The 24,478-nt window shown below is 37.6% G+C and overlaps 3 protein-coding genes across 6 annotated transcripts; all 3 read left to right on the top strand.

Moving 5' to 3' along the window:
* Positions 1-5,954: 5,954 nt before the first annotated feature.
* On the top strand, positions 5,955-8,553 carry LOC103430868 (multiple organellar RNA editing factor 2, chloroplastic-like). Its single transcript, XM_008369007.4, has 4 exons — positions 5,955-6,457; positions 6,764-6,861; positions 7,002-7,067; positions 8,199-8,553. The coding sequence occupies exons 1-4, from the start codon at positions 6,024-6,026 to the stop codon at positions 8,339-8,341; spliced, it is 741 nt and encodes a 246-aa protein (XP_008367229.3). The 5' UTR covers positions 5,955-6,023; the 3' UTR covers positions 8,342-8,553.
* A 4,251-nt stretch (positions 8,554-12,804) lies between these two features.
* Positions 12,805-21,424, top strand: LOC103430867 (uncharacterized). Of its 4 annotated transcripts, none has more exons than XM_008369006.4 (10): positions 12,805-13,061; positions 14,013-15,236; positions 15,652-15,789; positions 18,082-18,153; positions 18,964-19,005; positions 19,128-19,217; positions 19,500-19,607; positions 19,708-19,797; positions 20,067-20,146; positions 20,233-21,424. In XM_008369006.4, exons 2-10 carry the CDS (start codon positions 14,142-14,144, stop codon positions 20,807-20,809), a joined length of 2,292 nt encoding a protein of 763 aa, XP_008367228.3. In that variant the 5' UTR covers positions 12,805-13,061; positions 14,013-14,141; the 3' UTR covers positions 20,810-21,424. The 4 variants fall into 4 exon arrangements, with proteins under 4 accessions (XP_008367228.3, XP_008367226.3, XP_070667611.1 ...); XM_008369004.4 differs by having other exon boundaries at positions 14,013-15,563; XM_070811510.1 differs by having other exon boundaries at positions 12,860-13,061; positions 14,142-15,236.
* On the top strand, positions 21,048-24,226 carry LOC103430870 (large ribosomal subunit protein bL28c-like). Its single transcript, XM_017331084.3, has 4 exons — positions 21,048-21,117; positions 21,674-21,772; positions 22,463-22,801; positions 23,892-24,226. The coding sequence occupies exons 1-4, from the start codon at positions 21,048-21,050 to the stop codon at positions 24,122-24,124; spliced, it is 741 nt and encodes a 246-aa protein (XP_017186573.3). The 3' UTR covers positions 24,125-24,226.
* Positions 24,227-24,478: the final 252 nt, after the last annotated feature.

The following is a 24,478-nucleotide window of genomic DNA, read 5'->3' as shown; positions in this document are numbered from 1 at the left end:
TTCGAAAATTCGAAAATTCAAAAATTCGGAAATTCAAAAAAAAATCGAAAAAAAATTCAAAAAAAAAAAATTCGAAAAACCAAAATTGCATAGGCCTCCTCTTCTTTGGGCCTAACAACTTTCATAACAAATATATATATAAAGAATGAGTTTTGGCCTACCACTTAGAAAGGAAATGCTTCATTCCTCAACTCCCTCAACCGGAGACTTGGGAGACTCCTACCATATGCTACTGCACCTTGATACTCGGAAGTCTCACGACCGCTCAGTGACTTGGATTTTTCAAGTCTCCAAACGAGAAGTTTTCCTCACTCAAGAAATTAAGGGAGCACTACCTCAACCTACATGCTTCACTCACAAAGCTTCAACAAAAGGAAAAGTTCAAAGAACTTAGTGAAGAAGGCCTTGGTGTATTTAACACAATATGTTGAAATAAAGCAAAGCTTGTTTATTGATATCTCCAATAAGTTACAAAGATGTACATATACATGAATCAAAATAAACAAACAAGAGGGAGACTTCACAAAGGTTGTTCAGGAGAAGTCTCAGCAGTCGGCAGAGCCCCATAAAGAGGAAGCACCAAAGGGTGATTATTCGGAGCGTCAGTACTAGGCAGAACCCCAGAAGGAGGAGGCACCGAAGGTTGATCATTATAAGCTTCATTACGCAGTACAGCCCCAAAAGACGAAGGCAATAAATGCCTTTGGAACAAACCCACAAACCTCTGATGATCAAGTAAAATCTGACCATCAGATTCCTGCAGCTGGTCGAGCTTCTTCTTTATGTTTGTAGCATAGTTATGTGCGAGCTTGTGCAACTGTTTATTCTCATGCTTGAGCCTTCTGATCTCCTGTTTAAGACTTATCACTTAAACTGCCAATGATTCAACTTGGCGAGTTCGAGCAAATAGGCGTTGGGCCATATTAGACACAGAACTTGCACACTAAACACTGAGAGCCAGATAATCCTTAACAGCCAACTCATCAGACCGTTTGGAAAGTAATCTGTTATCTTTGGGAGTAAGAAGGTTCCTGGCCACCACCACAGCAGTCATATCATTCTTCATCACAGAGTCCCTAACAGTAAGAGGACCAGTAGGGGATAAGAAGGATTGGCGTCATATGTTGTCTTGAGAAGGCATGGCTGCCTCTTCACCAAAGTTCAAGTCAAAACGACAGCCGGATGGGCCAGACATTCTAAAAAATGATGAAGGAAAAATGAGGTGTAATAAATCTCTGAAGTAAGGGGAAAATTCCTACAAGCAATAACTCTCTGAATGCATTTCTTGCACACAATTGGTGCCCTTATAAAAGAAAGGGCAACAAGGCTGTTGGTTCAAAAATCGAAGAGGCATCACTCTCCGGATTCCGAAGAGACACCACTTTCCACACGCAACATCAGCTCATCCGGTACCACAGATAACTTTGCCAAAGATCTTTGACAAAGTTTAGACACATAAATTTTAAAGGTCCAGCTACCCTACTATTACCCACAAGGGTAAAGGAACTGCACCACTGCTTGATAACTAGAAAGTCTCAATGTGTGTCAACCTCCGTGCTCCGTGACAATGCAGACTGTCAAAAATGCTCAACCTTTACTCACATTCGAGAAAACACTCCCAACAAGATTGCCTGCTAAAAAATCGAAGAGGCACCGCTCTCCGAGTCTCGAGAGCCAGATTCCCAACAGGATTACTTTCTCAAAAATCAAAGAGACACTACTATCTGAATCTCAAGAGTCAAACTCCCAACAGGATTGCTTTCTCAAAAATCGAAGAGGCACTGCTCTCCGAATCTTAAGAGCCAGACTCCCAACGGGATTACGTGCTTAAAATCGAAGAGGCACCGCCCTCCGAATCTCGAGAGCCAGACTCCTAACAGGATTACTTTCTAAAAAATCGAAGAGACACTGCTCTCCAAATCTCAAGAGTCAGACTCCCAATAGGATTGTTTTCTCAAAAATCGAAGAGGCACCATTCTCTGAATCTCGAGAGCCAGATCCCCAACAGGATTGCTTGTTCGAAAACCGAAGAGGCACCGCTTTCCGAACTTCGAGAGCCAGATTTCCTTGGATAAAGCTTGTTTGCAATCTTCACACACAACATCAGCTTTCCAGATACCACATACCACTTTTTCAAAGTGCTCTGACAAAGTTAAAACACGTGAAGCTTGCAGCTCTCACTACATTGCTATGACCAAGAAGGGTAAAGAAATAACACTACTACTTATTGTTAGGGAGACTCTTATATATGTCGACATTCATCCTCCACAGCCAGGCAGACCTGCAAATAAAAAAAAATGCTCAACTTTTCTTCACATCCGAGAGGGCACTCTCAGCAGAGTCTCTCGAAATACTTAGGTTCTTTTCCTCCCGATAATACCTCTGCAAACAAGCCACACCAGAGCAAGAGTATCTCATGTCATCAGGGTTAAAAGAAAGAGTATCCCATATCATGTTTTTTCCCTGTCTTTTCCTTTGGCCTTATTCTTACCTACAAGACAAGGAGAATGAGAGGAATCAGTCAGCACTTGGAATCAAGCTTCCAGTCAGGAACTGATTGCCTGGAACCCCTTACCTGATTACTTACCTGGCATTGCTCTCGAGTACTCATCTTCAACATCTTATGCTTCCAAAGAAGATACCACATCTGCCTGAGGAACAAATAGGGCAAGTGAGAAGGATACAAGGAAGCATGTGGAGACAAGCGTAACAGAACACGTGCCAATACATCCACTACTTTGTCAACAGCTAAAGTATCCCATATCATCAGGGTCGAACGTACTCTAGATTGGATGAACTTGTTTTGACCCTCAAATTCTTGAATCGGCCTTATACTCTAGAGGAAACCAGAAAACCCTCCAGCCCAGTTCAAGAATAAGCATGTGGAAAGTTACTTCTTCAAAAGCAAAAGTATCTCATATCATCTCTTCTCTATTTTCTTCTCATTATCCTTGTTGCTGTTTACGACACAAGGAGAATGAGAACAATCAACCGGAAGCTGAAGTCAAACCTCCGATCCAGGTTGCTTGCTTGGAAGTCTGATTGCTTACCTTGTATGTTACCTCCTTTGGCAAATCTCCTAGCTCGGCGACTTGGGGGACTCCTACTATATGGTTTGTATCGCACTTGACCAAGCCCAAAACTACAAGTAAGCTTCAAGTGAAATTGATACATTACCTTGTGCATCTTCATCGGTTAAAGATACCACCCATGGATAGAGGAAAATTACTTCTAGAGAAGATGTCACATCTACATATGAGACAGATAAGGCAAGTGAAAATGATACCACACTTTGGTACTTAGAAGTTTCGTGATTACTCAATGGCTTGGATCTTGTAAGTTCCCAACCAAGGAGCTTCCCTCACTCGGGAACTAAGGGGAGCACTGTTTGTACCATACTTGACCAATTCCAAAACTACTGAGCACCGATCAACGTTATACCGTCAAGGACCCAGAAGAGTTTTCCTTCAACCAGAAAGCCAATCACAGCGCGACACGTGTCGACATCAAAATCCAATCATAGCGCGACACGTGTCAACATCAGAAGCCAATCACAACACGACACGTGTCAATGTCAGAATAAAACTAGAAACTCTCTTTTATAAATAGAGATCATTCTCTCACAATATTTCCTAATGTCATTTGTACTAAATCATTCACTAGTACTCACTAAAGGAGAGCTTGAACCTATGTACTTGTGTAAACCCTTCACAATTAATGAGAACTCATCTACTCTGTGGACGTAGCCAATCTGGGTGAACCACGTACATTTTGTGGTTGCTTCTTTGTCTCTATCCATTTGCATACTTATCTACACTAGTGACCTGAGCAATCTAGCGAAGGTCACAAACTTAACACTTTCTGTTATACCAAAGTCCTCACCGATTTTGTGCATCAACACAGTCTACTAGGAAAAGAGACACTTAAGGGTTCGTTTGGATGTACTTTTAAAATGGCTGAAAGTGCTTTTAGAGAAAATGTTTTTGGGTTCTAAAAGCACTTTAAGTGATTTCTGCAAGAAGCACCAGTTATGTGCTTCTTCCTGGAAGCACTTTAATTGTTTTTCTATGATTTACTTGCATTTTTACTAAGGATTAGTTCCAAAAATATTTTCACCAAAAATACTTTCAGTTGTTTTAAAAACACATCCAAATGAACCCTAAGTATTTGAAAGGCATTTATTAGCAAAAAAGGCAAGACAATATTACTGAAAAAGGTTTTTGGACGCCCCAAGTGAATCAAAGAAGGAACCTCTGAAACTTTTGTGTTGTATGTTGTTAGGTACATATGAAAAGAGGATAAGAGCTAGATCATCCAGGTAATTGGCTATTTCTTGTTTGACTGAAGTAGCAAAGGGAGATACGAGTAGGGATGGGCAAAATACCTGCGGTTATGGGTAATCGCAGTTACCCACCCATTTAAACTTCACGGTTACGGCTATGGGTAACCGTTTAGATAAATAAATGGTTATGGGTATAACCGTTTATCCCTGAAATTTAAATGGGTGGTTATGGGTATTAACCGCAGTTATAAACGGGTAACTGTTTACCCATTTATTTTATATATGTAATGTTGAATATTTATAAAATAAAATTATATATATATATATATATATATATGCGGCTGTTTGACGGGGGATCAGAAGTTGTGTTATTAACCCAACAATCACATTTCTTCAATTTGAGTTGCGTCTTTTGATTGTTGCCGAAAAGACATGATTCATGGTCAACAAGTGTAATCCTTCTCTTAACCATGTTCTTTATCGGACAAAACTTATATCAATGTTATTGACTATAGTGCATGGTTTATATAGCTAATTATAATATAATGTAGCTCATTATATATATATATATATATATATATATATATATTATGTTAATACTTTACATTATGGGTTAAATAATCCATTAATACTATCTTCTAAACAGTTTTTGTAACCCAAGAATACTTAGCAAATATTATATTACCTTCATTTGGTAACAGTTAAAAATATCGTCCGTAAACTATTATTTCAATTATTGGAATGGTATAAGGACTTAAAAAAATTAAAATACAGAAATGTGTGATGAATGTACCTATAACGGTGTTTAATTGTCAAAAAAAACAAAAATTATGACAATTTTTTTTTTTAATTTTCAAGTTGTTAAAAAACATGTAGACGGGTGAAAAGGGGTAAATGGTAAAAAAAAAAAGATAAACGGGTTAAAAATGGTAAATGGGTAAACGGGTATTAAACGGTTACAGTTAAATGGGTATGCGGTTATGGGTATGATTAACCATTTATAAACGGTTATGGGTATGAGTATAACCGTTTAGGTAATTACCCAACGGGTAAACGGTAATGCGGGTATGAGCATAAACGGTTATAGGTAAATAACCGCAGTTACCTGCCTACCATAACCGTTGCCCATCCATAGATACGAGAGATGGCATGTTGAGAATGAACCCTACATTGATGAAAGGAACAACCTTACATGGACTTATAAGAGAATGAGTTGCTACTCATATTTAGTTTTGATGTGCATAATCATATAAAGCATGAACATTGATCATGGATTCTGAAAATATTGTTTATGGACAATCCTATTACATGTACCAGGATCCTCTCCTGAGCTAAGGATGAGGATCCTCCTCATCAAGGGATATGGGTCGTTGGATGAAAATTCAACGGCTACAAACAGGGGGGTCCCTTTAAAGTTATAATAATTGTAGCCGTTGAATTTTCATCCAACGGCCTACACCCTTTGATGAGGAGGATCCTCATCCTTAGCTCAAGAGAGGATCCTAGTCTCTATTACATAACTATCTGACTGCACACACGATAGAAATGAAGCGATAGAGAAGTGGGCCTTATTTTGAAAAAAAATCGATTTCAAGCCCAGAAAGTAGCCCAATACCAGTTGTAGTGGCCCAACCCAAAAGACCTAATAAAAAACTCGAAGATAAATGCTCGGTCACCCCTATCCCCCACTCTAAACCCTCATCTCATTTCCTCACTCTCACTCCCCCCCAGTCCCCCAAAAATGGTTCAAACCCTAATCCGAGCTATTGCCATGGCCACCGCCACCACCACCGCAACCGCTCGCCACCCCACAATCTCTCTCCTAGTACCCAAACGCCTCTTCTCCACTTCCAAACTCACAAATCCCCCTTCCATCCCATCCCTCATGCTCGGCCGTCGATCCCTCGCCCCTCTCTCCCACGCCGTCCGATTCCCTACCCCTACCACCCGCTACATTCCGATCCGCTGCCGGGTCAACCGATCTGGCGGTTCTTACTCGCCCCTCAACTCGGGTTCGAACTTCAGCGACCGTCCACCCACTGAAATGGCCCCGCTTTTTCCTGGTTGTGACTACGAGCACTGGCTCATCGTCATGGATAAGCCCGGCGGCGAGGGTGCTACAAAGCAGCAGATGATCGATTGTTATGTTCAGACCCTGGCCAAGGTCGTCGGGAGGTAATGGGTTCTTTGATTTATTGTTTGGTTGCTGGGAAAATGAAGGAAAATAACTGGAAAAAGAAAATTAACGTTTCTGATATATCTGAATTATATTTATAGTGTATTTTCTACAGGGATTTCTATTTTTAGGAGATTTAGCTTATATATTCCTAGCTATTGTTCTTGGTGGTGTGACGAATGACGTTGATAGATATGTCTGCTTAATTGTGAATCAAGATATGTGTATAATTGAATGGTTGATTTTGTTTAGTATCTTCGGAATTTGTTTACGCTAAAGTTTTGTTGCTTGTTGTGGTGTGCCAGCGAGGAAGAAGCAAAGAAGAAGATATACAATGTCTCTTGTGAGAGGTATTTTGGTTTTGGTTGTGAGATTGATGAGGAGACCTCGAATAAGCTTGAAGGTTTGTGCTATTAAATTGAAACTGTGTTATAGTTTCTGTGTGATTATTAGATTATACATACTGTTTATGCATGTTTGTGAGCTCATGAGTGCATGTCTCCTTGTATCATTTGACTTTATGAATTATTTTCTTGTTATCAGGCTTGCCCGGTGTTCTTTTTGTTCTTCCGGATTCGTATGTTGATCCTGAGTACAAAGACTACGGTGGTAAGTGTTTAAGGATTTAAAGTATAAGCACTAGTGTGAATTAGATCTCGTGTGTTCTTATTTTAATCAGCGTGGTCTTTTCAATAAAGCGGCATATTTGCGCTAGAGAAGATTTTTGGTCATGTGTGTACTTGTCTTAGTGGAGCACATAAATTAGAGATACTGCTGGTTCACCATATGTGTATCTTAGCATGTACTACGGTTCACTGGAATTCTTTTTAAAATTCTTAGTCCGTCTTGGAGAAGTTAAATAGCCCTTGCAGGCATTATTTAACTTTGAATGCTTATGGACTTCTTATACTTTGTGGAGATGCGGATCAGTAGAGATGAAGCATGCTATATGAAATTTCAGTGTTTTGCAATTTTTATGCACATTCATCTTTCTTTGGGTTTTTTTATTTTATTTTATGAAGTTGCTCCGATGAATTGATTATTGACTAACATTAGATTTTCAAAAATTCTTTTTGACAGTTTGTCCAATTAACATATATATTTATTTTCTTTAAACTCCCAGTCTATCTTGGCAAAGCTAATAGCCCTCAGTTGGCGATGTCTAGTTTTGAATGCTAATGGACTTATAATGAGTCACTCCATCCTGTTCTGTTGCTTCTTGAATGTTGTGGAGTTTCGGAATCATGGGAGTTGATACATTTGATGACCTTTATCATTAAAAAGATAACCTTGCTGACAGTTCTTTTGATTAAACCAATATTTTTCTTTTATAATAACTTCCAGTCCATCTTGGCAAAGCTAATAGCCTTCAGTGGCGATGATTTGCTTTGAATGCTAATGGACTCATAATGATCCACTCCATCCTGTTCTGTTGCTTCTTTATGTTGTGGAGTTACGGAATCATTGGAGTCGATACATTTGGTGACAAGTTGTCATTTGATATTTCAACCACCTTAGGCTTTTAACTCATATTTGATGCCATATTCTCTCGTTTACTCTGTGTTGCTTTCAATTTGCTAACTTTGATTTATGCTTTTTCTGCTTATTGGCTTCCCTCCGTTCCAAGTTCACCCCTGTTTTAAATGGATGCTTGTTCTTAAATTTGTTAATTATCTCGATTATTTTCAAATTTCTAAATGCAACCTATCCTCGTAACTCATGTAACTTTCTTCAATGCAGCTGAGTTGTATGTGAATGGAGAAATTGTTCAAAGATCACCTGAGAGGCAGAGGAGGGTGGAGCCGCAGCCCTCGAGAGCTCAGGACAGACCAAGATACAATGACAGAACCCGTTATGTGCGCCGAAGGGAAAATGTCCGTTGAAATAAACGGAAGGCTAGCAATGTAAATATCTTGGTGAAAAGGCGATTATGCCAAAGTTTGCTTAGTAGCTGAACGTTTTTTTTTATCATTGTCTGTTGTTAAACCCTTGAGTTCGTGATGAACCTTCAAGGCTATAAACTATTCTAAACCTTGAACAGTATTAGTTGTTTTGTGCAATTTCAGACTATTTATTAAGGTTTTTTTTATTAGCACTCCACATAATGTTGAATGTATATCACATTAAAATTTAATATTAAATAACTTGTGTTCCTTAATGTGGAATGACAATTTCGACCTTATTAGGTTCTAAATACACCCCAAATCACTTAATGTATTATTTATCTTCTTCAACTATCAAAACTATTTCCACCTTCCATTGTTGAACAAAATCCTAACTAACGAAACTACAAAAAGTTGTTGAGAAAGATTATTTTTGACAAATGGAACACGAATTCGATGTTTCAGAAGTTTTACATGAGGTAAACCGAAAGCGTGCAATAATCATTTAGAGAATGCATCCCAAGAAAATGACAAGTATTGACGGATATTATATATTGAAATAGAACCAAAGAATCTGGTCTTTTCCAACCATATATACTAGTTAAATTGGGAACACAATGGCACAATAACACACCTAAAAAAGATGACAAAAGTAGATTTCCATTTAGAATTATAAAATCTTTGTTAATAGAAAAATAACACACAAGCTTAGACATATGAAAGTGGATGCACTTTATAGAAGGTGATCCTCCTTGCTGGACAACGAGCCTTTAAGATATTTACAGGTCCAGACACCTTATAATTTACCCACAAATTTGGAGATAGGATTCCATCTCATTTTCTGCCCCATGGAAAGCAGCAACTCTGCAAAATTTATGTCTGAAAACAAAAAAAAAACAAAAAAAAGAAATGAGATATAAAAACCAGTGTTTGTATGAAAATGTGGGGTGTATAAAGAATGTGGGGGTGTATGTAGAAAATGTAAGGTGTATGTTGAGAATGTAGGGTGTGAGAATATTATGAGGAAGTATATGGGGTGTATTTAGATAATTTTTAATTGAAAAAGCAAATGTGGGGTGTATTAAGTGGGTGAGGTTTATTCAACAATTTGTGGGGTGTTAATATAATAAGCCTTTATTAATCTTCTCAGCCTATTTTCTTCCTTATGTTGTTTGGATGATTCAATTTGTTTACAGTTCTCTTCCCCTTGTTAAGGCTCATCAAGGCTACAACAAGGCCTCTCCTAGGGGAGATAGAATCCTCGCTGGACCCTTTTTGGGAGGATTCCGGAGATCTTTCAATCACACTTGTTCATTGTACACTGGATAATCAGTTTTCGTTATGTACTGTTTATATTCAATTTTAAATAAAAAAAATTTACAATAATTTCTGATCGCACGATATATGATGAATGAATGTGATTTAAGGATTCCCAGGATCCTCACAAAAAGGATCTAGCGAGGATCCTTATTCCCCGTAGGGCAGCCATTCTCTCTCTAATTAAAAAATAAATAAAAAAATTGAAGCTCCCCCCTCCCCCGCACCTCCCCTCCCCTTCCCTTCCCTTCCCCTTCCCTCTTTCCCCACTCCCACGTTCCCTCACTCTCTTCCGCTCTCCTATTTAAAAAAAAAAAAAAAAACAAACAAACAAATTTTGATAGGCACTTTGTGTGTGGCCATATGTTAGTTTTAAATAAAAAAATCATAATAATTTATGACCGTATGATGTACGATGAACGGATAAGGGGTGAGGATTCTTAAGATCCTCACAAATCCGAATGGAACCAAATGAATTACATGTAAGTGAGGCCTTGAAAAAAAACAACAAAATTTTAGTTGTGTGAAATTACATTTCTGCCCATATTTCTTATTCATGTTAAGTTTTAATTAGATGATTAAAATGGTAAATTCATAATGTTTTGGTTGACAATGAGAGTTGTTTTAATATGTAGTTTAGCATATGTAGTTTAGATTAAACACACACAGTATCTAACGAAAATTGACTGCACGATGTACGATGAACGGATAGGATATGAAGATCCCTAGAATCCTCACAAAGATAATCCGGAGAGGATCCCAACCGTAAGGGAGTGCCTCCATATTGCCATGTTTTGGAGACATTGAGGGTGACTCCACTCCACCATAAATTTGAGCCAGATTGTTTCTATATGCTTTGTCCAACAAGAAAACAAGAAACATGATTTCTCATAGTGTCTTCATATCTACGGTACACTCGCAATTCTCCAACCTAAAGGCAACCACATTTTGCAATTGTCTGGTTTAGGTATGTAACAATTTGGTCACTTTCTAAAATAATTTGCTAAAACATCCCTTAAAGTTGTGAATACTAACACCATTTGTCATTCCAAAAAGCGGAAGTGTGTAACTTAACAAAGGGGCCAATGTGCGGCCGAGGAAGGAACACTCTCAACCTTTGGGTTCTACAGCCTGAAGACAAGGCTACTAGTTCTGCGAAGTTCACGGATTGTCGGTGCCGGGTTCGGTCTTAGTTATATTAGTTGTGAGAATGTAACTACGCCGAATCGGTACTAGACTATACGGACACAAATACTCGAAAGAGATAAATGTCTTGATGGTGAATGTAGTTCGGCCGTTGGCGTGCCGAACTCTAAAATGTACTTGTGAGTATCCAATCATAAAATAGCTCGGCATTCAATGTGTTGAGCGCTGGTAAACTGTAACACCTCACCTCGCCAAAAGGGCTAATGAGATGACCTTTGCTAATAAAGACTCGAAAGTCTTTCTCGACCGAGACTTGGATAGATAACTAGTCAACCTCGACGCAGTGCTGTTTATCCAAATTGAAGGTGTTCCGCGGTCGGCTAGTTATACGGCAATAGTGCTGTTTATCCAAACTAAAGGTATCACTGGTTGCCTTCACAATGCTGTTTATCCAAACTGAAGATGTGTTGGCGGAAAAAGAAAATAAAAATCTCAAGGTTGTTGAGAGAGTTTGCGAAGGGCAATTTGTGTGTTAAATTGGAGGGGGCTTGAATGATGCACTCCTCCCTCTATTTATAGTAGCAAACCTGCTTCTGATCGAATCAAAACTACACTCGGATTAGGACTCCGTACCCCGATCCAATCTTATCTCGGCCAGTCCTACTCCTATTAGGACTTTGAACTCAACCCCTTATCAGGCCACATTCATTCCCAAGCTTCTGCATCCTCATCCTGCCGAGACTCCTTTTTGTATTAGGATTCAACTACCCCTTCCTGATAGGACATGGCCAGCCCCTGAGCAACGCTTTCGGGTTGAGAACAATTCTAAACTCGGCCCAAACCAATATTTTGGGCCCAAACAACTTCTCACACGTGTATTTTTCTTTCTAATTGTAGAAAATTTGGAGTGTAAAATGAGATTTTTGAAGTGCCAATAATAATTTTTTATTTTAATACGAAGTACATTTACGTGATCTTATCATTCTACTACTCTACTTATGCGACAACGCAAAAGTGGTGTTTTACACTAATAGCTAGCCTTTTTTTTCGACATATTACATTCAAAGTTCAAATCTAGCTTAATGTAATAATATTCCTTGTAAATTTGTAATTATATAAAAATAATAATAATAGCATAACAATTGACGACCAGCCAAGAAACAAAAATTCACACCTACGGCATCTCCTGATTTTTAAGCCCACACCTACAACACTCTCTAGTCACACCCTATCTTTCATTGGCTCTAGTCCGGTTTCAAACAGAAAAAATTCTCCATTTGGTATAAATTATGTAAAGTATTGACGATTTACATAAACCAATTAAGTGTCAAAGAAATAGAGGGATGGATGAAAGTGTCATAATACAAGTGCGGGCAAAAGGGCAAACCAAACTCCTCGCAGAAGCACAACTTTCTTCTTTGTAGGGATGGTGCGGGTGGGTTGGTCGGTTTAGACTTTAATTTGTTGGCCTATCCAATAAGCTTGGATTGGAACTGTTCAAACTCTTTTCACCTAAGAAAATCGGCAACCCAACCCATCCAAAGTCATTCTTAGGCGAGTTGGGTTGGGCAGATTCCATGAGTTGGGCTTGGTCGGTTTCTTTCTTATTCTTAATGTAAGTATGAGAGCATATAATTATACGTCAAATTAGGCCTAAATCATGTTTGGTGTTGTCATATCAGTACATGTTACTAATACATAAATTTCACCATTCAAATCAAGCATTAAATTACAAACAAGTACATTTAAAAGTTACTAAATTTCATGTATAAATTTATTTAATATATATCATACATGTATGTTTAAAAACTATTGTCATTCGAGTGGATAAATTTTAATCAAAATAATAATACTTCAACTTAACACAATCCACCTATTAACTGAGTAACTTAATAGAAATAAATTTTTTTAGGTTTACAACCCAACCCAACCCAACCCTACCCTACCCTACCCTACCCCCAACCCAACCCATATCAACCCAACCCAAATCGGGTGGGTTAGTCGGTAGACTGAAATGCACACCCCTATTCCTTGTGTGCGGATAAACAAACCACCACCTCTCTGCTTTCTCAATTAGGTTTTCCCGTTTTCGCAATTTCCCAATTCCCCCAAACTCCGGAACTCCCTCTCCACCAATTCATAAATGCCTTTGCACTCTCTTCCACACCCCACTACCACTTCCGCCTCTTGCCGCCGCTAAGCCTTCGGAAACGTCACCTCTCTCGGCCTACTTCGCCGCCGGATCTCCGGCCCAAAGGTACAACCTTTTCTTCTGCTTTTCTGCAAAGATAACCGTTTCTTATCTAAGTAGCTTCTTTATTCGTTTCTTAAGAAGTTGAGGTAATGCTTTTCTGCAACTTGGAGTTGGGGTTTAACTGGGCTTTTGTTGCCTTTGGTTGCTGAGAAAACAGAGAAAAGATAATGAAAGTGAAAGTGGGAATGCTGTGTTTAATCCAAAGAATTGGCTGAATTACTTGATTCTTGGGTGCCATTTTAATTTTGATGAAGTATAGTACATAATGTTCAAAAGAGACAAATCATTAATGTTCTTACCCATATTTTGTAACTTATATATTCATGAATAAATAATTGTATACTTTTAACCTTTTTCGCTTTTCCATATCTTAATGTTGTATTTTTGAATGAAACTCATAATTTAGGTAGGTTTGGTGTGGTAATGTAGGAAACGAATCATAATGTATCAAAAGTGCGACAGCTTAGGAGTGTAAAAGACTTATGGATGCATACATTAGCAGTGAATGTCACATGCATGCACTAGACAATTCATCAACTTTGGATCGGTTTTGGTTTTCTAAAAGACGTTAATGTGCTATTACAAATGCGTATTACTGTACCACACAGAAAGACACGGGTAGTTTCCAATGGCCTTTTTTTTTAACTTTGATTGCATTGCATGAATGGTGTACATTTTGGAGTGAAAATTGTCCTTATTATCATGCATATAGTTAAGAAATTTGTTACATGATACAGACACACAATCATGTAGCATGTATAAAACAAATATGCAGATCTGCTTCACTAGTTTTCATGATTTTATAGTTTCTTTTCCTTTTACAGTCTTCTTGGTATCCATGAATTGTTCGAAACTATTTTATCATTATGTTCTGGAATGTAGTGAGTGGGGCTAAAATTTGTTGATCCACATGGGTCTTTGACTAATATCACGTGCATTTTTTTCTTGGTGCAGCGATTTTCACTTTGACTTGTCAATAGAAAACAAGGCTGCTACTAACCTCTTTGCGCACTGGTTTAAACTGTTTCTATGCTCTATTAGAACCTCAGCAATTATTGTTTAACTGCACTTGCATTGGGACAGATGAGCACGTCTAGTCAGCTACAAGAAATTAACAGAAAAACTAGCCAGATTGCCCTGCCTAACCATGATGAAGAAAGCGCTGCTAGAACAAGGCCTTTCAGCTTTGAAGAGATTATGCTTAGGAGGAATAACAAGAAGTTATGTGATAGTGTTGTAAAGGAAGTCGTAGATGTAGGTAATGTACCAAGGGAATCTATGGTTAAAAATTCTTTTGCGAGTTTTGAGTCTGAAAAGGATCACAGACACCATAAAGATTTGCCCCCTGTTGATAAAAAGCCTGCCTCGGAGGATCCAGTGAAGGCATATTCCAGAAAGAAAGAAATATATAATTCCAAGAGTTCTAAAACGGAAGACGGTTTTTCCAAAGGGAAAGTTAGGGGAGGGCATGAGCCAGAAAGCTTGAAGGATAAACCGAGCAAGGATAGAAGAACTGAAGCTAAAGGAGGCACAACTGAAAAACAAATACATGGTAGGAGAAAAATTGACGAGCGCTCAGATAACTTCCAAAAAGAATCTGTAAAGAAGCATTCAAGGGATTTGACAGGAAAGGAGAGACACATGAGCCAAAACAGAGGAAGATCTGAAAGAGAAGCCAAGAGAAAATACCAAAATAAATATGATGAAAAAATTAGAGACAGAAATGCTTCAAAGAAGCATGATTCAGGGAAACATCATCTGTTAGAAACCTCAGAGAGAAAGGAGAGGAAAAAATCATCAAAATCCAATTTCGAAAATTCAAGGCTAAAAAGGGAACGGTCAAGGAGTAGAGACCGTGAGGATACACATAGATTTAGGTCTCCCTCACCAAGGGCACACAATTATACATCTCATAATTTGAGGATCCGCAGCGAGATATCTTCACATTCACTCAAAGACAGGCCTGGAACACAGGATTCTGATATTGACAGGAGTAGAATATCTAATAATGGCTCCAATAGCCACCATCGCCGACATGGTGGGCCGGTGAAAAGGCTTGGTGGTTATTCACCGAGGAAGAGAAGAACCGAGTCTGCTCTTAAGACTCCATCCCCACCTGACCGTTCGCCTGAAAAGAAAAGTGCCAAGTGGGATCATCCCCCTACGGCAACTGACAAGGTATTATCTGGTTCGATTGCTTCTATTTTTAATTCATCAAACTGTAACATGTCTTCAAATGTACATGAGATGGCCATTGCTGTTGCTGTTGCTTCGGCTACTAGGAAATCTATATCTGGGGTTCATCCTAATTCTTTATTGACTAAGAAGAATGCTTCTGTTGACTCGGTCCAACTAACACAAGCTACTCGGCCTATGAGGAGGCTTTATGTAGACAATGTTCCGTCTACAACCTCTGAGAATACTTTAGTGGAATCTCTTAATAATGTTTTGTTGTCTTCCGGTGTCAATCATATCCCAGGAACACGCCCATGCATTAGTTGTGCGGTAAGCGTAGTAAATTTTGAATGTTTATCCCTGTGATACAGCAATTATGACTTAGGGATGAGGCCTGCCTTAACTATTTTAACTGCAGATTACCAAAGACAAAGGTCAAGCTGTTGTGGAGTTTCTTACACCGGAAGACGCTATAGCTGCTCTATCTTTTGATGGCACCGACATCTCTGGTTCTATTCTCAAAATAAGGCGCCCTAAAGACTTTGTTGAAGTGGCTGTAAGAATGATTAAATAACTTTTTCCTCTCATCTTACCTTTTTTATTTTATTTATTTATTTTTTTATCCCATTGTTACTTTATACTGGTTTATGTTGCTTTTTAGTTGTTTGATCTTATTCTTTTGATATACGATCTATGCAGTTATGCTACTTGAATTTTTTGTTCTTATTTTAGCTGTTTAACCACTTATTTTTCTCTGTTATATGTTGACAATGTATTTCAGTTATTTTCTCTGTGGAATCCTTGACATATTATTTCTTGTTATTTTCTATTATTTCATATATGTCTTAGGGGTGACTACTACGAAATCATTCAATACAAATAGCTTTTCAAATTACATAATCTAACAAAGTGGCTATTTTGTTTGCTCTTTGGCTATTTGTTTTTTTTTTTATTCATACTTCCATCGCTTCTTTTCTTTATGAAATGGAAGGGATGGACATATGAAATGCAAGAAAATGCCGAGCCGAATTGGATTGAATCTATCCTATTCTTGAGTTCCTGACTTCCTGGTCATTGCACCTTTTGTAGATGGAGCTGGTCATAGAGACATATCCTTAAGACTAGGGTTTGGTTATTTGCTGTGAAATTTTAGTTGGTGGCATTTTTAGTTTTCACAGGTGCCTTGTTATTTATTTCACCTTGGAAGCAGAATCAAGATTGCTTGTTAAATATAACATTGGGATACGTTTCTGTAGCTTCACAAGCTTTCTGTTGTACATGGAATTATTTATTTTGTCCTGTTACACCAGAATTTTTCTGACTGTCATGTTGTAATCTCTTAAATAGGATGTTTATGTTGGGTGTGTCGTAATTCACATTCAGGATGGTGATGAAGCTGACTCCTAAATAAGAAGATTTCCAGGTGTAGTGACAAGTTTGATGTGCTTGCAGCTTCTTCTCTTGATTTGGACTTGGGTCACTGATCTAGGATTTTAAGCAGTAATATTAATGATATGGACCACAATGTTGGCTTGATTTAATGTTCAACATAAAAATTGCATTTAATATTGTCTTTTAGGATACCTTCTCTCATTCCCAGTGGTATTATCTGCTCCTTGAGCCTGGATAAGCTTTCATCCTTTTCACGATAAGCATGTTGTAATAGGCTTATTTTATAGTGTTTTTGAAACTTTACTGAAATTTCGGTTGTCCATTGAGTATTGTATTTAGCATCACCACACATAATTGAAAAAAAGGAACATGCTTTGAGGAGTCTAGCTGTTGTCACTGGATGATTCTGTGCTTAATTGTTTAATTAGTATAATTATAAGTACTGCCATTTTGAGCTCTAGACAAATAGATGGTAGCCATCCAGTTTTTCCAGCCAGTCCAGAGATGCCCAATTATGACGTCAGGGAGTGGGGCAGAGATAGATAGTAGCAGTGTTAGACTATTAGACTATTAGACTATTAGACTATTACAGTTACAGATCAATTCAAGTCCTCTGGTGATTTTCATATGTCTGTCCTTTGCCGAATAAACTCATTCATCCTTATCAGTCTTGCCTTTTGTCTTGTTGCACACCTTCATGGGAACAAACCATCTGGCCAAATGTTTTCTCTTGTAGACTTGTATTCATTATTCATTTTTCCTACAGGCTAGCTTATTAGCTTATCATGGATGCACTATAGTCTATTATGTATTTTTATTTTTTTTTCAACTTAACAATTTATTGAAATTATCTTCCATTTAAATGACTAACCTGACATTTTTCTATCTGTAAATGCTTATTGGTATTCTTGGAATAATGGATGATCTCATTGGATTGACTCTATACTCTTATCAAATTTGAACCTTATATATCTCTACTCAATGAATGATAAATTAATTAGATTTTTGATGGAACCATTAGCACGGGATGAAAATAATACCTAATATGTCAATTACATGGTTTCCTACTCGGGATGCGAATTAATGTCATTGATAAAAGACCATATTGATTTTTGTTTACCTTACCAATTTTTCAAATTTGAAATTGAGATTGTCATAAAGGATCTTTTATGGAGTTTGGTAGATTCAATCTGATTAAATATAAATATGACCAACAAATTAATTACAATGAATCGTATTTATGCATGTTTTCTTCTGGATAACATAAGTGAAATCAGAAGCCCTGGTTTCGTTAAATTTTTAGTTTTAGTTCCTACAATATGGTTATACTCTTCTTTGCTATAAGCTTAAACTTTATTTGGCTGAAGTACTTTCTACTACTGCTTTGCAAATTCTGAGGTATGTTGTGCTTACTATCCATGGAGCAGGTTTTCAGACAGTTGCTATTTTCATGCAGACTGGTGATCCAGAGAAATCAATGGCCGCGGTTGAGACAATGAGTGATGTTGTGAAGGATTCCCCCAACAAGGTATCCTGAGTCAGATAATATTTGTACTAGAAATATCATACAGATGGGTAGCACATTAAAAGGTCAAAAGGTTTGTGTGCAATAAACAACAGATTAATTTTATCAAAAGAATAAACAATGAACCAGTTAACTGTGACTCACTCTCCCTGTCAAGGGTTTCATAATGTGAAATATACAGTTGAAGTTCATTAGGATCCATTCAGCATCAACTGTGATGGTCATGACCAATGTCTTAAAAAAAAAAAGTTTATTAAGAAAAGTTTACTTGTTTTGCAAGTTGTGACATTCATTATGATGTTAAAATTTAATGAACTTTTGTGATAGTACACATCTATTGTACAAGAGTGTAATGAATTGTAATCTTGAATCTGATCATCAAATTATACCTTTTTAACGTAACCTATGGAACCTGACATAAGGAGTTGTACCTAAGTCTTACTCTTTATACCTTAATGCATAAATCATTTGTCTAGCTCCTATGCATCAAGAGAACATTTGTGTTTTAGTGATTTGTGAAGTCTCTTTAGTGTGTACCAACATGCTACTTTTTTATTTGTGACTAAATCTATGCGTGCTGTCATCTATCTTATTGCATGAATTTTTTTTTATTTCTGGGAGGTCGTAACCCTTTTTCATGTGATGTCTAGCATCTAGGTTCTACCTTCTACTAATATAGCCATGCTTCAGATTTTTTGAATTTTCAAATGTTTTCTTCTTCTTTGATTCTGTACCACATGTTCAATGCTGTGATATGTTGTTTCTTTTGTTGATACCTGGAACTTCTTTCATGTTCTCTGCTTATTTATGCAGATTTTCATTGGTGGAATTTCAAATGCTCTTTCATCAACAATGGTAATATGAAATGATGTTAATTATTCATATAGTTCTCTTTTCCCAACAAATTTGATCCCATCTTTCAGTTCCTATGTTCATTGACCTACTTAGTGACTTGGCCATTAATGCTGCTTTTCCAGCTTTTGGAGATAATTAGTGTCTTTGGACCTTTGAAGGCATACCACTTTGAAGTCAACGAGAAACTTAATGAACCGTGTGCTTTTGTGGAGGTAATAGAGCATATTGAAGGCTCAAGTTAATTTTTGTTTGAAGTATATTTTGAAGCATATTCTTTATAAACATATGTACTAAGTTTTTTGTAAGCATCAATTTTATCTGTTTGTAGTTTGATTACCATGTTGTACTAGTACATTTATTTGGAAAAGACGCATGCCTTTTTGTTGTTGTTTGCCATTGTTGATTTTGAACTCTCTAGTGTTGTATCTTTTAGTTGTTTGGTTGTTTGCCATTGCCCCCTTCTTTTTGCTAATGAGATCTGGATGCTGTGTCAGTATGTAGACCAATCAGTTACTCTCAAAGCATGTGCGGGTCTGAACGGTATGAAATTGGGAGGGAGAGTGCTAACTGCAGTTCAAGCAATTCATGGTGCATCATCCTTGGTACAAATTTCACCCTCTTCCTTTTCAGACGATGTTCATTATCCGTTTTTGTTATTTTACTTGGACATGTTTACTGATGGAAGAATTAAACTTATGCTAGGAAAATTGTGGAAATACATCATATGAGATACCAGAATATGCAAAGCCACTTCTCCAACAACCATCGCAGGTCCTAAAGCTTAGAAATGTGGTATGGCGGTTGTGCTTGATTTTATGTTTCAATTCTTTTTTCTTATAGTAACTGACTTTGTCTTTTACTTTCTCGTCACCAAGACAAATTTTAAAATCATACGGTGAATAGAAAAACTAAACAATACACAATGGGTATCTTGTAGTAAGAACTATTTGATGAATTGTTTTTTATCTGACAATTTTTGTGGGATATTTGAGTTTGTTAGTATAATAAATTGGGATCAATTTTTTTTATCATTTTCCTAATTGTTCCTCGATGTGAATTAGTTCAATCTTGAGCACTTCTCACTGCTCTCAGAACCAGAAATGGAAGAAGTTCTGGAAGATGTGCGATTAGAGTGTGCCAGGTCCCCGAGAAATTTCGCATTCATTTTTTGTTCATGTTCTTTTTAAACTTTATCTGAGTAAGTGTTAAAGCCCTTAAATCATGCAGGTTTGGTACTATTAAATCTGCAAAGGTTGTCAAGTATCGCAACAATCACATCATCACCCCAGGGACATCTGAAGCTGTTAATGATGCGAAATCTGGAGGCTACCAGAAGAGCTTAGAGTCCGAAGAAACTGGAGCAAAAATAGACGCTAAAGAAGAACATATTGCAAATGAGACCAGGGAAACTAGTGGAGTGGAGATTCCAAACAATGCCAAACAAGTAAAAGAAGAGGAAGTCACAGAAGACAACCGGTTCTATTATGATAAGCCTGCAGATGGTTTTAGAGAGGAAAAATCATGTCAAATGGGTCAATCAGATGATAATATGAAAGCTGAAGGAAGCGACAACCTACCTAACAATGTTCTTGGGGAACACCCGAACCAGCTGAACGGTATGAAAGATGCTTCGGAATGCTGTGATGATTTGGTTACTGATATTAAAATAGAGGACGTAAGCTTGGAAAGCAAATCAATGGCTAAAGAGGATTCAACTCTAAAGGAAGTTGGTATTGAGAGAAGAAACTTTTGCTGGAAAGGAGGGCAGTGCTGGAACAGAATCAGATGCTATTCGAAAGAGTGAAATTAATGAAAAGGATCATGGGAAGGACCAGGATTATGATCTTGCAAGAAGATTTGAGCCCGGGTGTGTTTTTGTGGAGTTTGTTAGAGCAGAAGCCTCTTTAAAGGCAGCACATTGTTTACATGGACGGGCTTTTGAGGATCGTATTGTGACTGTGGAGTATGTTTCACTTGATCATTACAAGGCTCAGTTTCCAAATTGAGCGTATTTGGTTGCTCGTGACAATGCTCATTTCGTAATGCCTTGGTCGAATTCTGGTGGGGAGATTTTGGTGACAAAATCTGGTTGGGGCTGTTTTCTTGTTGCAGGTTAGAAATTTTTGTGCTGCAATGCCTAGGTCGAATTCAAAGCGGAGGTGATTTTCTTAGGGAAACTACCCTTGTGGCTGCTGACGAGGTGGTTGTGGTGGCGGCAGCAACTGCGTTGTGTCTTCTGCGGGACTAGGATTATGATTCTCTTTTTCATATTTTGTGTTTTTGTTGAACGGACTCGTACCGATGCGGAAAACAATCCAAGTAATAAGTAAAACAAGTAGAAAGAATTCGACGAACACAACCTCTGTACATGCATGCTTGTCTCGTCTTTCATTCTATCCAGCTACGTACTTGAGACGGCTGTCTTCTGTCTAGTTTTCTTTTTTCTAAACCCATCTTGAATATTCTATTTTTGTTCCCTCAACTCTATTTTACTTTTACCCTCATAAAAATAAACAAACCTGCAAAATGGATGGATTAGACTCTCGTAACGACACTTGTAAGCTCTAACGGGGTTGACGAATGAGGAACCATTGCTTCATTTTCCTCAAGTGTAGAATGAGATGTAAATACTGTTTTTATATCTCAAATTTGCATTTTTCTATTGTAGTTGCTCTAATACCCGTTTTACCCTTACAAGTTAACATCCCCAATTTGAAGATTGTTTACTTCACCGCAATTGTCATGATTAAAGGGAAGGAGAATGTTGGTTTTTATTTTTTAATTTTTTAATTTTATACTCGAGCGATATAGTTAGAAGGTTAGACAGTTAGCTATTAGGGAGAGGAAATCAGTGAAAATCGAACTCATACCAGGGTGCATACACATATTACTTTTCATTATTGGGGTAAAATGTCATCTGCTTCTTTTTAAATTTTATTTTAATTATAGATAATTATTGTTTGTAACTTTTGTTCTCATTTTATTGGATCCCACTACAATGCTATGTCCCACTCAGTTGTACGGATTTTATGCAAGATATAATGTTTGCAAAGATTTAGAAGCTAATAGTTGATTTTTCAGATCACTCAGTAAAACGTCATATGAAAGAAAAATTACATTTATTAGTTTGGCTTGCTCCCTTTTCTTTACTTAAAGTAGGGAGTAAAAATATAACAAGTGGTGAATTGTTTTGGTGATTAAGAATCCTCTTTAACCCAGTATGTTCCATGTTCAAACCCTCCGATTTTCTTAAAATATATATATATATATATATATATATATATAAAATTTTTTTTGCTTCCAATTCCCTGTAAATTAGTTTAGAGTAAAAATATATCGAATGTACTCAGAAATAATAATAGCATGTAAATTTCAAAAATGCCACTCTCTAATTACATTACTCTATAAATTTTGAATTCAATGGCTACAAAAGTTGGGAATAATATACAGGTTTGAGACTTGAGGTTATGGCCCTCCAAAACCAGAGGCTTCAATCCACTGCAAACTCCGCTTTCAGAAAATACAGATAACGAGCACCCAGAGCTCTTCATTGAGCAGAGCAGCAATGGCAGCAGCATCGGCAACAGCCACCGTGTTCTTCGGCACCACCCGAACTCCATGCTTCCACAGGGCCGACGCTTCCAAGCGGTTCCTGCAGCCCTTCAAGGCGGAGGCAGTTTCCGACGTCGGTTCGTTACCAGTCAGCTGATCGGCGTCAGAATCTCCTACGACATGTCGTCTCAGCTGCCAAGTATCTCCACTCCTTCCCTTCCCGGCCTTCAGCCCATCGTTGCCCGTAATTTCTCTCGCCTTCTATCTCCCATCCCATGTATTCTTTCGCAGTTTAATATATTGGTATTTTATATTTTACGGTTAATCAGTTTTAATTTTTGTCAATTATGTAATTTAAGTGCATTTATGGAAACTTAATATTTAGTTTCTCATATTTGGACAAGAATGGGAGAATTGTTCTGCATGATGAAAATTTTGATGTGCCATTTCTATGTGGTATTGCTCAAGTGAGAGGTTTTACGTTTCATTTCTTGCAAAGACGAATTTGAACCACATTAACTATATTGTTGCGTGTCCATTATGAGGCTTAGTTTACTTCCTTATCCCTTAGCGTAGATAATACTATTTGTTCATTTTTTTTTTTTTAGAAATGAAGCTCAGCTAATTGTTTCATTTCGTTGTTTTTCTTTATTTGACACAACGATATTCTAAACTACTGTAATTTGTGGGGAGTTGGATTCAAACTTGGGTGAGGGGGGTGGGCGTGCTGCTCGAACCAACTGGCCTAACACACGTCTACTCATTTCGTTAGTTTTTTAGGAGTGGGAATATATGGGTACAAATGCATTTGATTTACATGGTAGTAGGGAAACACAGTGATTTTGGTCACCAGATAGTCTGATGCTAGAATAATTGACTATGCTTTCCATTTTTTTAATCCGAAAAAAATGTAAATGGGTTGTCTTTGTAAACACGAAAATTTCGATGTCGACAGTCTTGATTGGCAATTTGGTTATCAGATTGTTTGAAAAGAGTAGTATGATCCTTGCTTTGTTTTGGGTGGTTTAGATGGAGAGGAATAGATGGATTTTTGAAGATTTCGTCGGAGCTGGTTTAACTGAGCTTTAGCATAGCGTCGTTTTTTGTCTGCCCCCTAGGCTTCTGTTTCCCAGAGTTCAAAGGAATGTCTTAGTTCGTTAGCAGTTTTTAGAGTTTCGGTGTTTCTTTGGCCTGTTGGGGGTTTAAGATATAGCATCCGCCTTGTAGTTGCATTTGTTCTCAACTCTCGCGGCCAATTGGTCGTTCATTAATTTACTAATCTTCGTTAGAATGTTGAAAATTGATTTACCTTATGATTTGATCGACCGTTGCAGGTAGAATTTGTCATTTCACTGGGAAGAAAGCAAACAGGGCAAACAAGATCTCCTTCTCAGCCCACAAGACCAAGAAGTTGCAGTTTGTGAACCTGCAGTACAAGAGGGTTTGGTGGGAAGCTGGGAAGCGCTTTCTCAAACTCCGCTTGTCAACCAAAGCATTGAAGACCATAGAGAAGAATGGGATTGATGTTGTTGCCAAGAAGGCCGGGATTGATCTTCGCAAGTTATGATCCTTGATTTTATTGTTTTTTCACACTTTTTCTGTTGTAAGGCATGCCTGATCGCTAATCAAACTACTTTTTGCTTCTATACCACTCAAATACGGTGTTCAATCTTGAGCTTTAGTTTTCATTATTGCAGCCTACAAGTTCTTGGCTCCTCTCTAATGCAAGTCCGGTCGATTAGGTCATCTCCAACCGAAATGGCTATATTTAGCTTCCGATTATAGCCCTGCAAGAAATTATTTTTTAATGAACATTGACATACCGTATTTATATATCATCTCCAACCGAATGGGGTTATTTTTTAGTCCCTTCAATGATTTATTATTTTAAGTTTGTTCTTTAATTTTATTGTTTGAGTAA

Source organism: Malus domestica, chromosome 13 (assembly GCF_042453785.1).
Source record: "Malus domestica chromosome 13, GDT2T_hap1".
NCBI classification, from domain to species: domain Eukaryota; kingdom Viridiplantae; phylum Streptophyta; class Magnoliopsida; order Rosales; family Rosaceae; genus Malus; species Malus domestica.
Note: the sequence above shows the minus strand (reverse complement) of the source record. Positions and strands in the feature narration are given on the sequence as shown.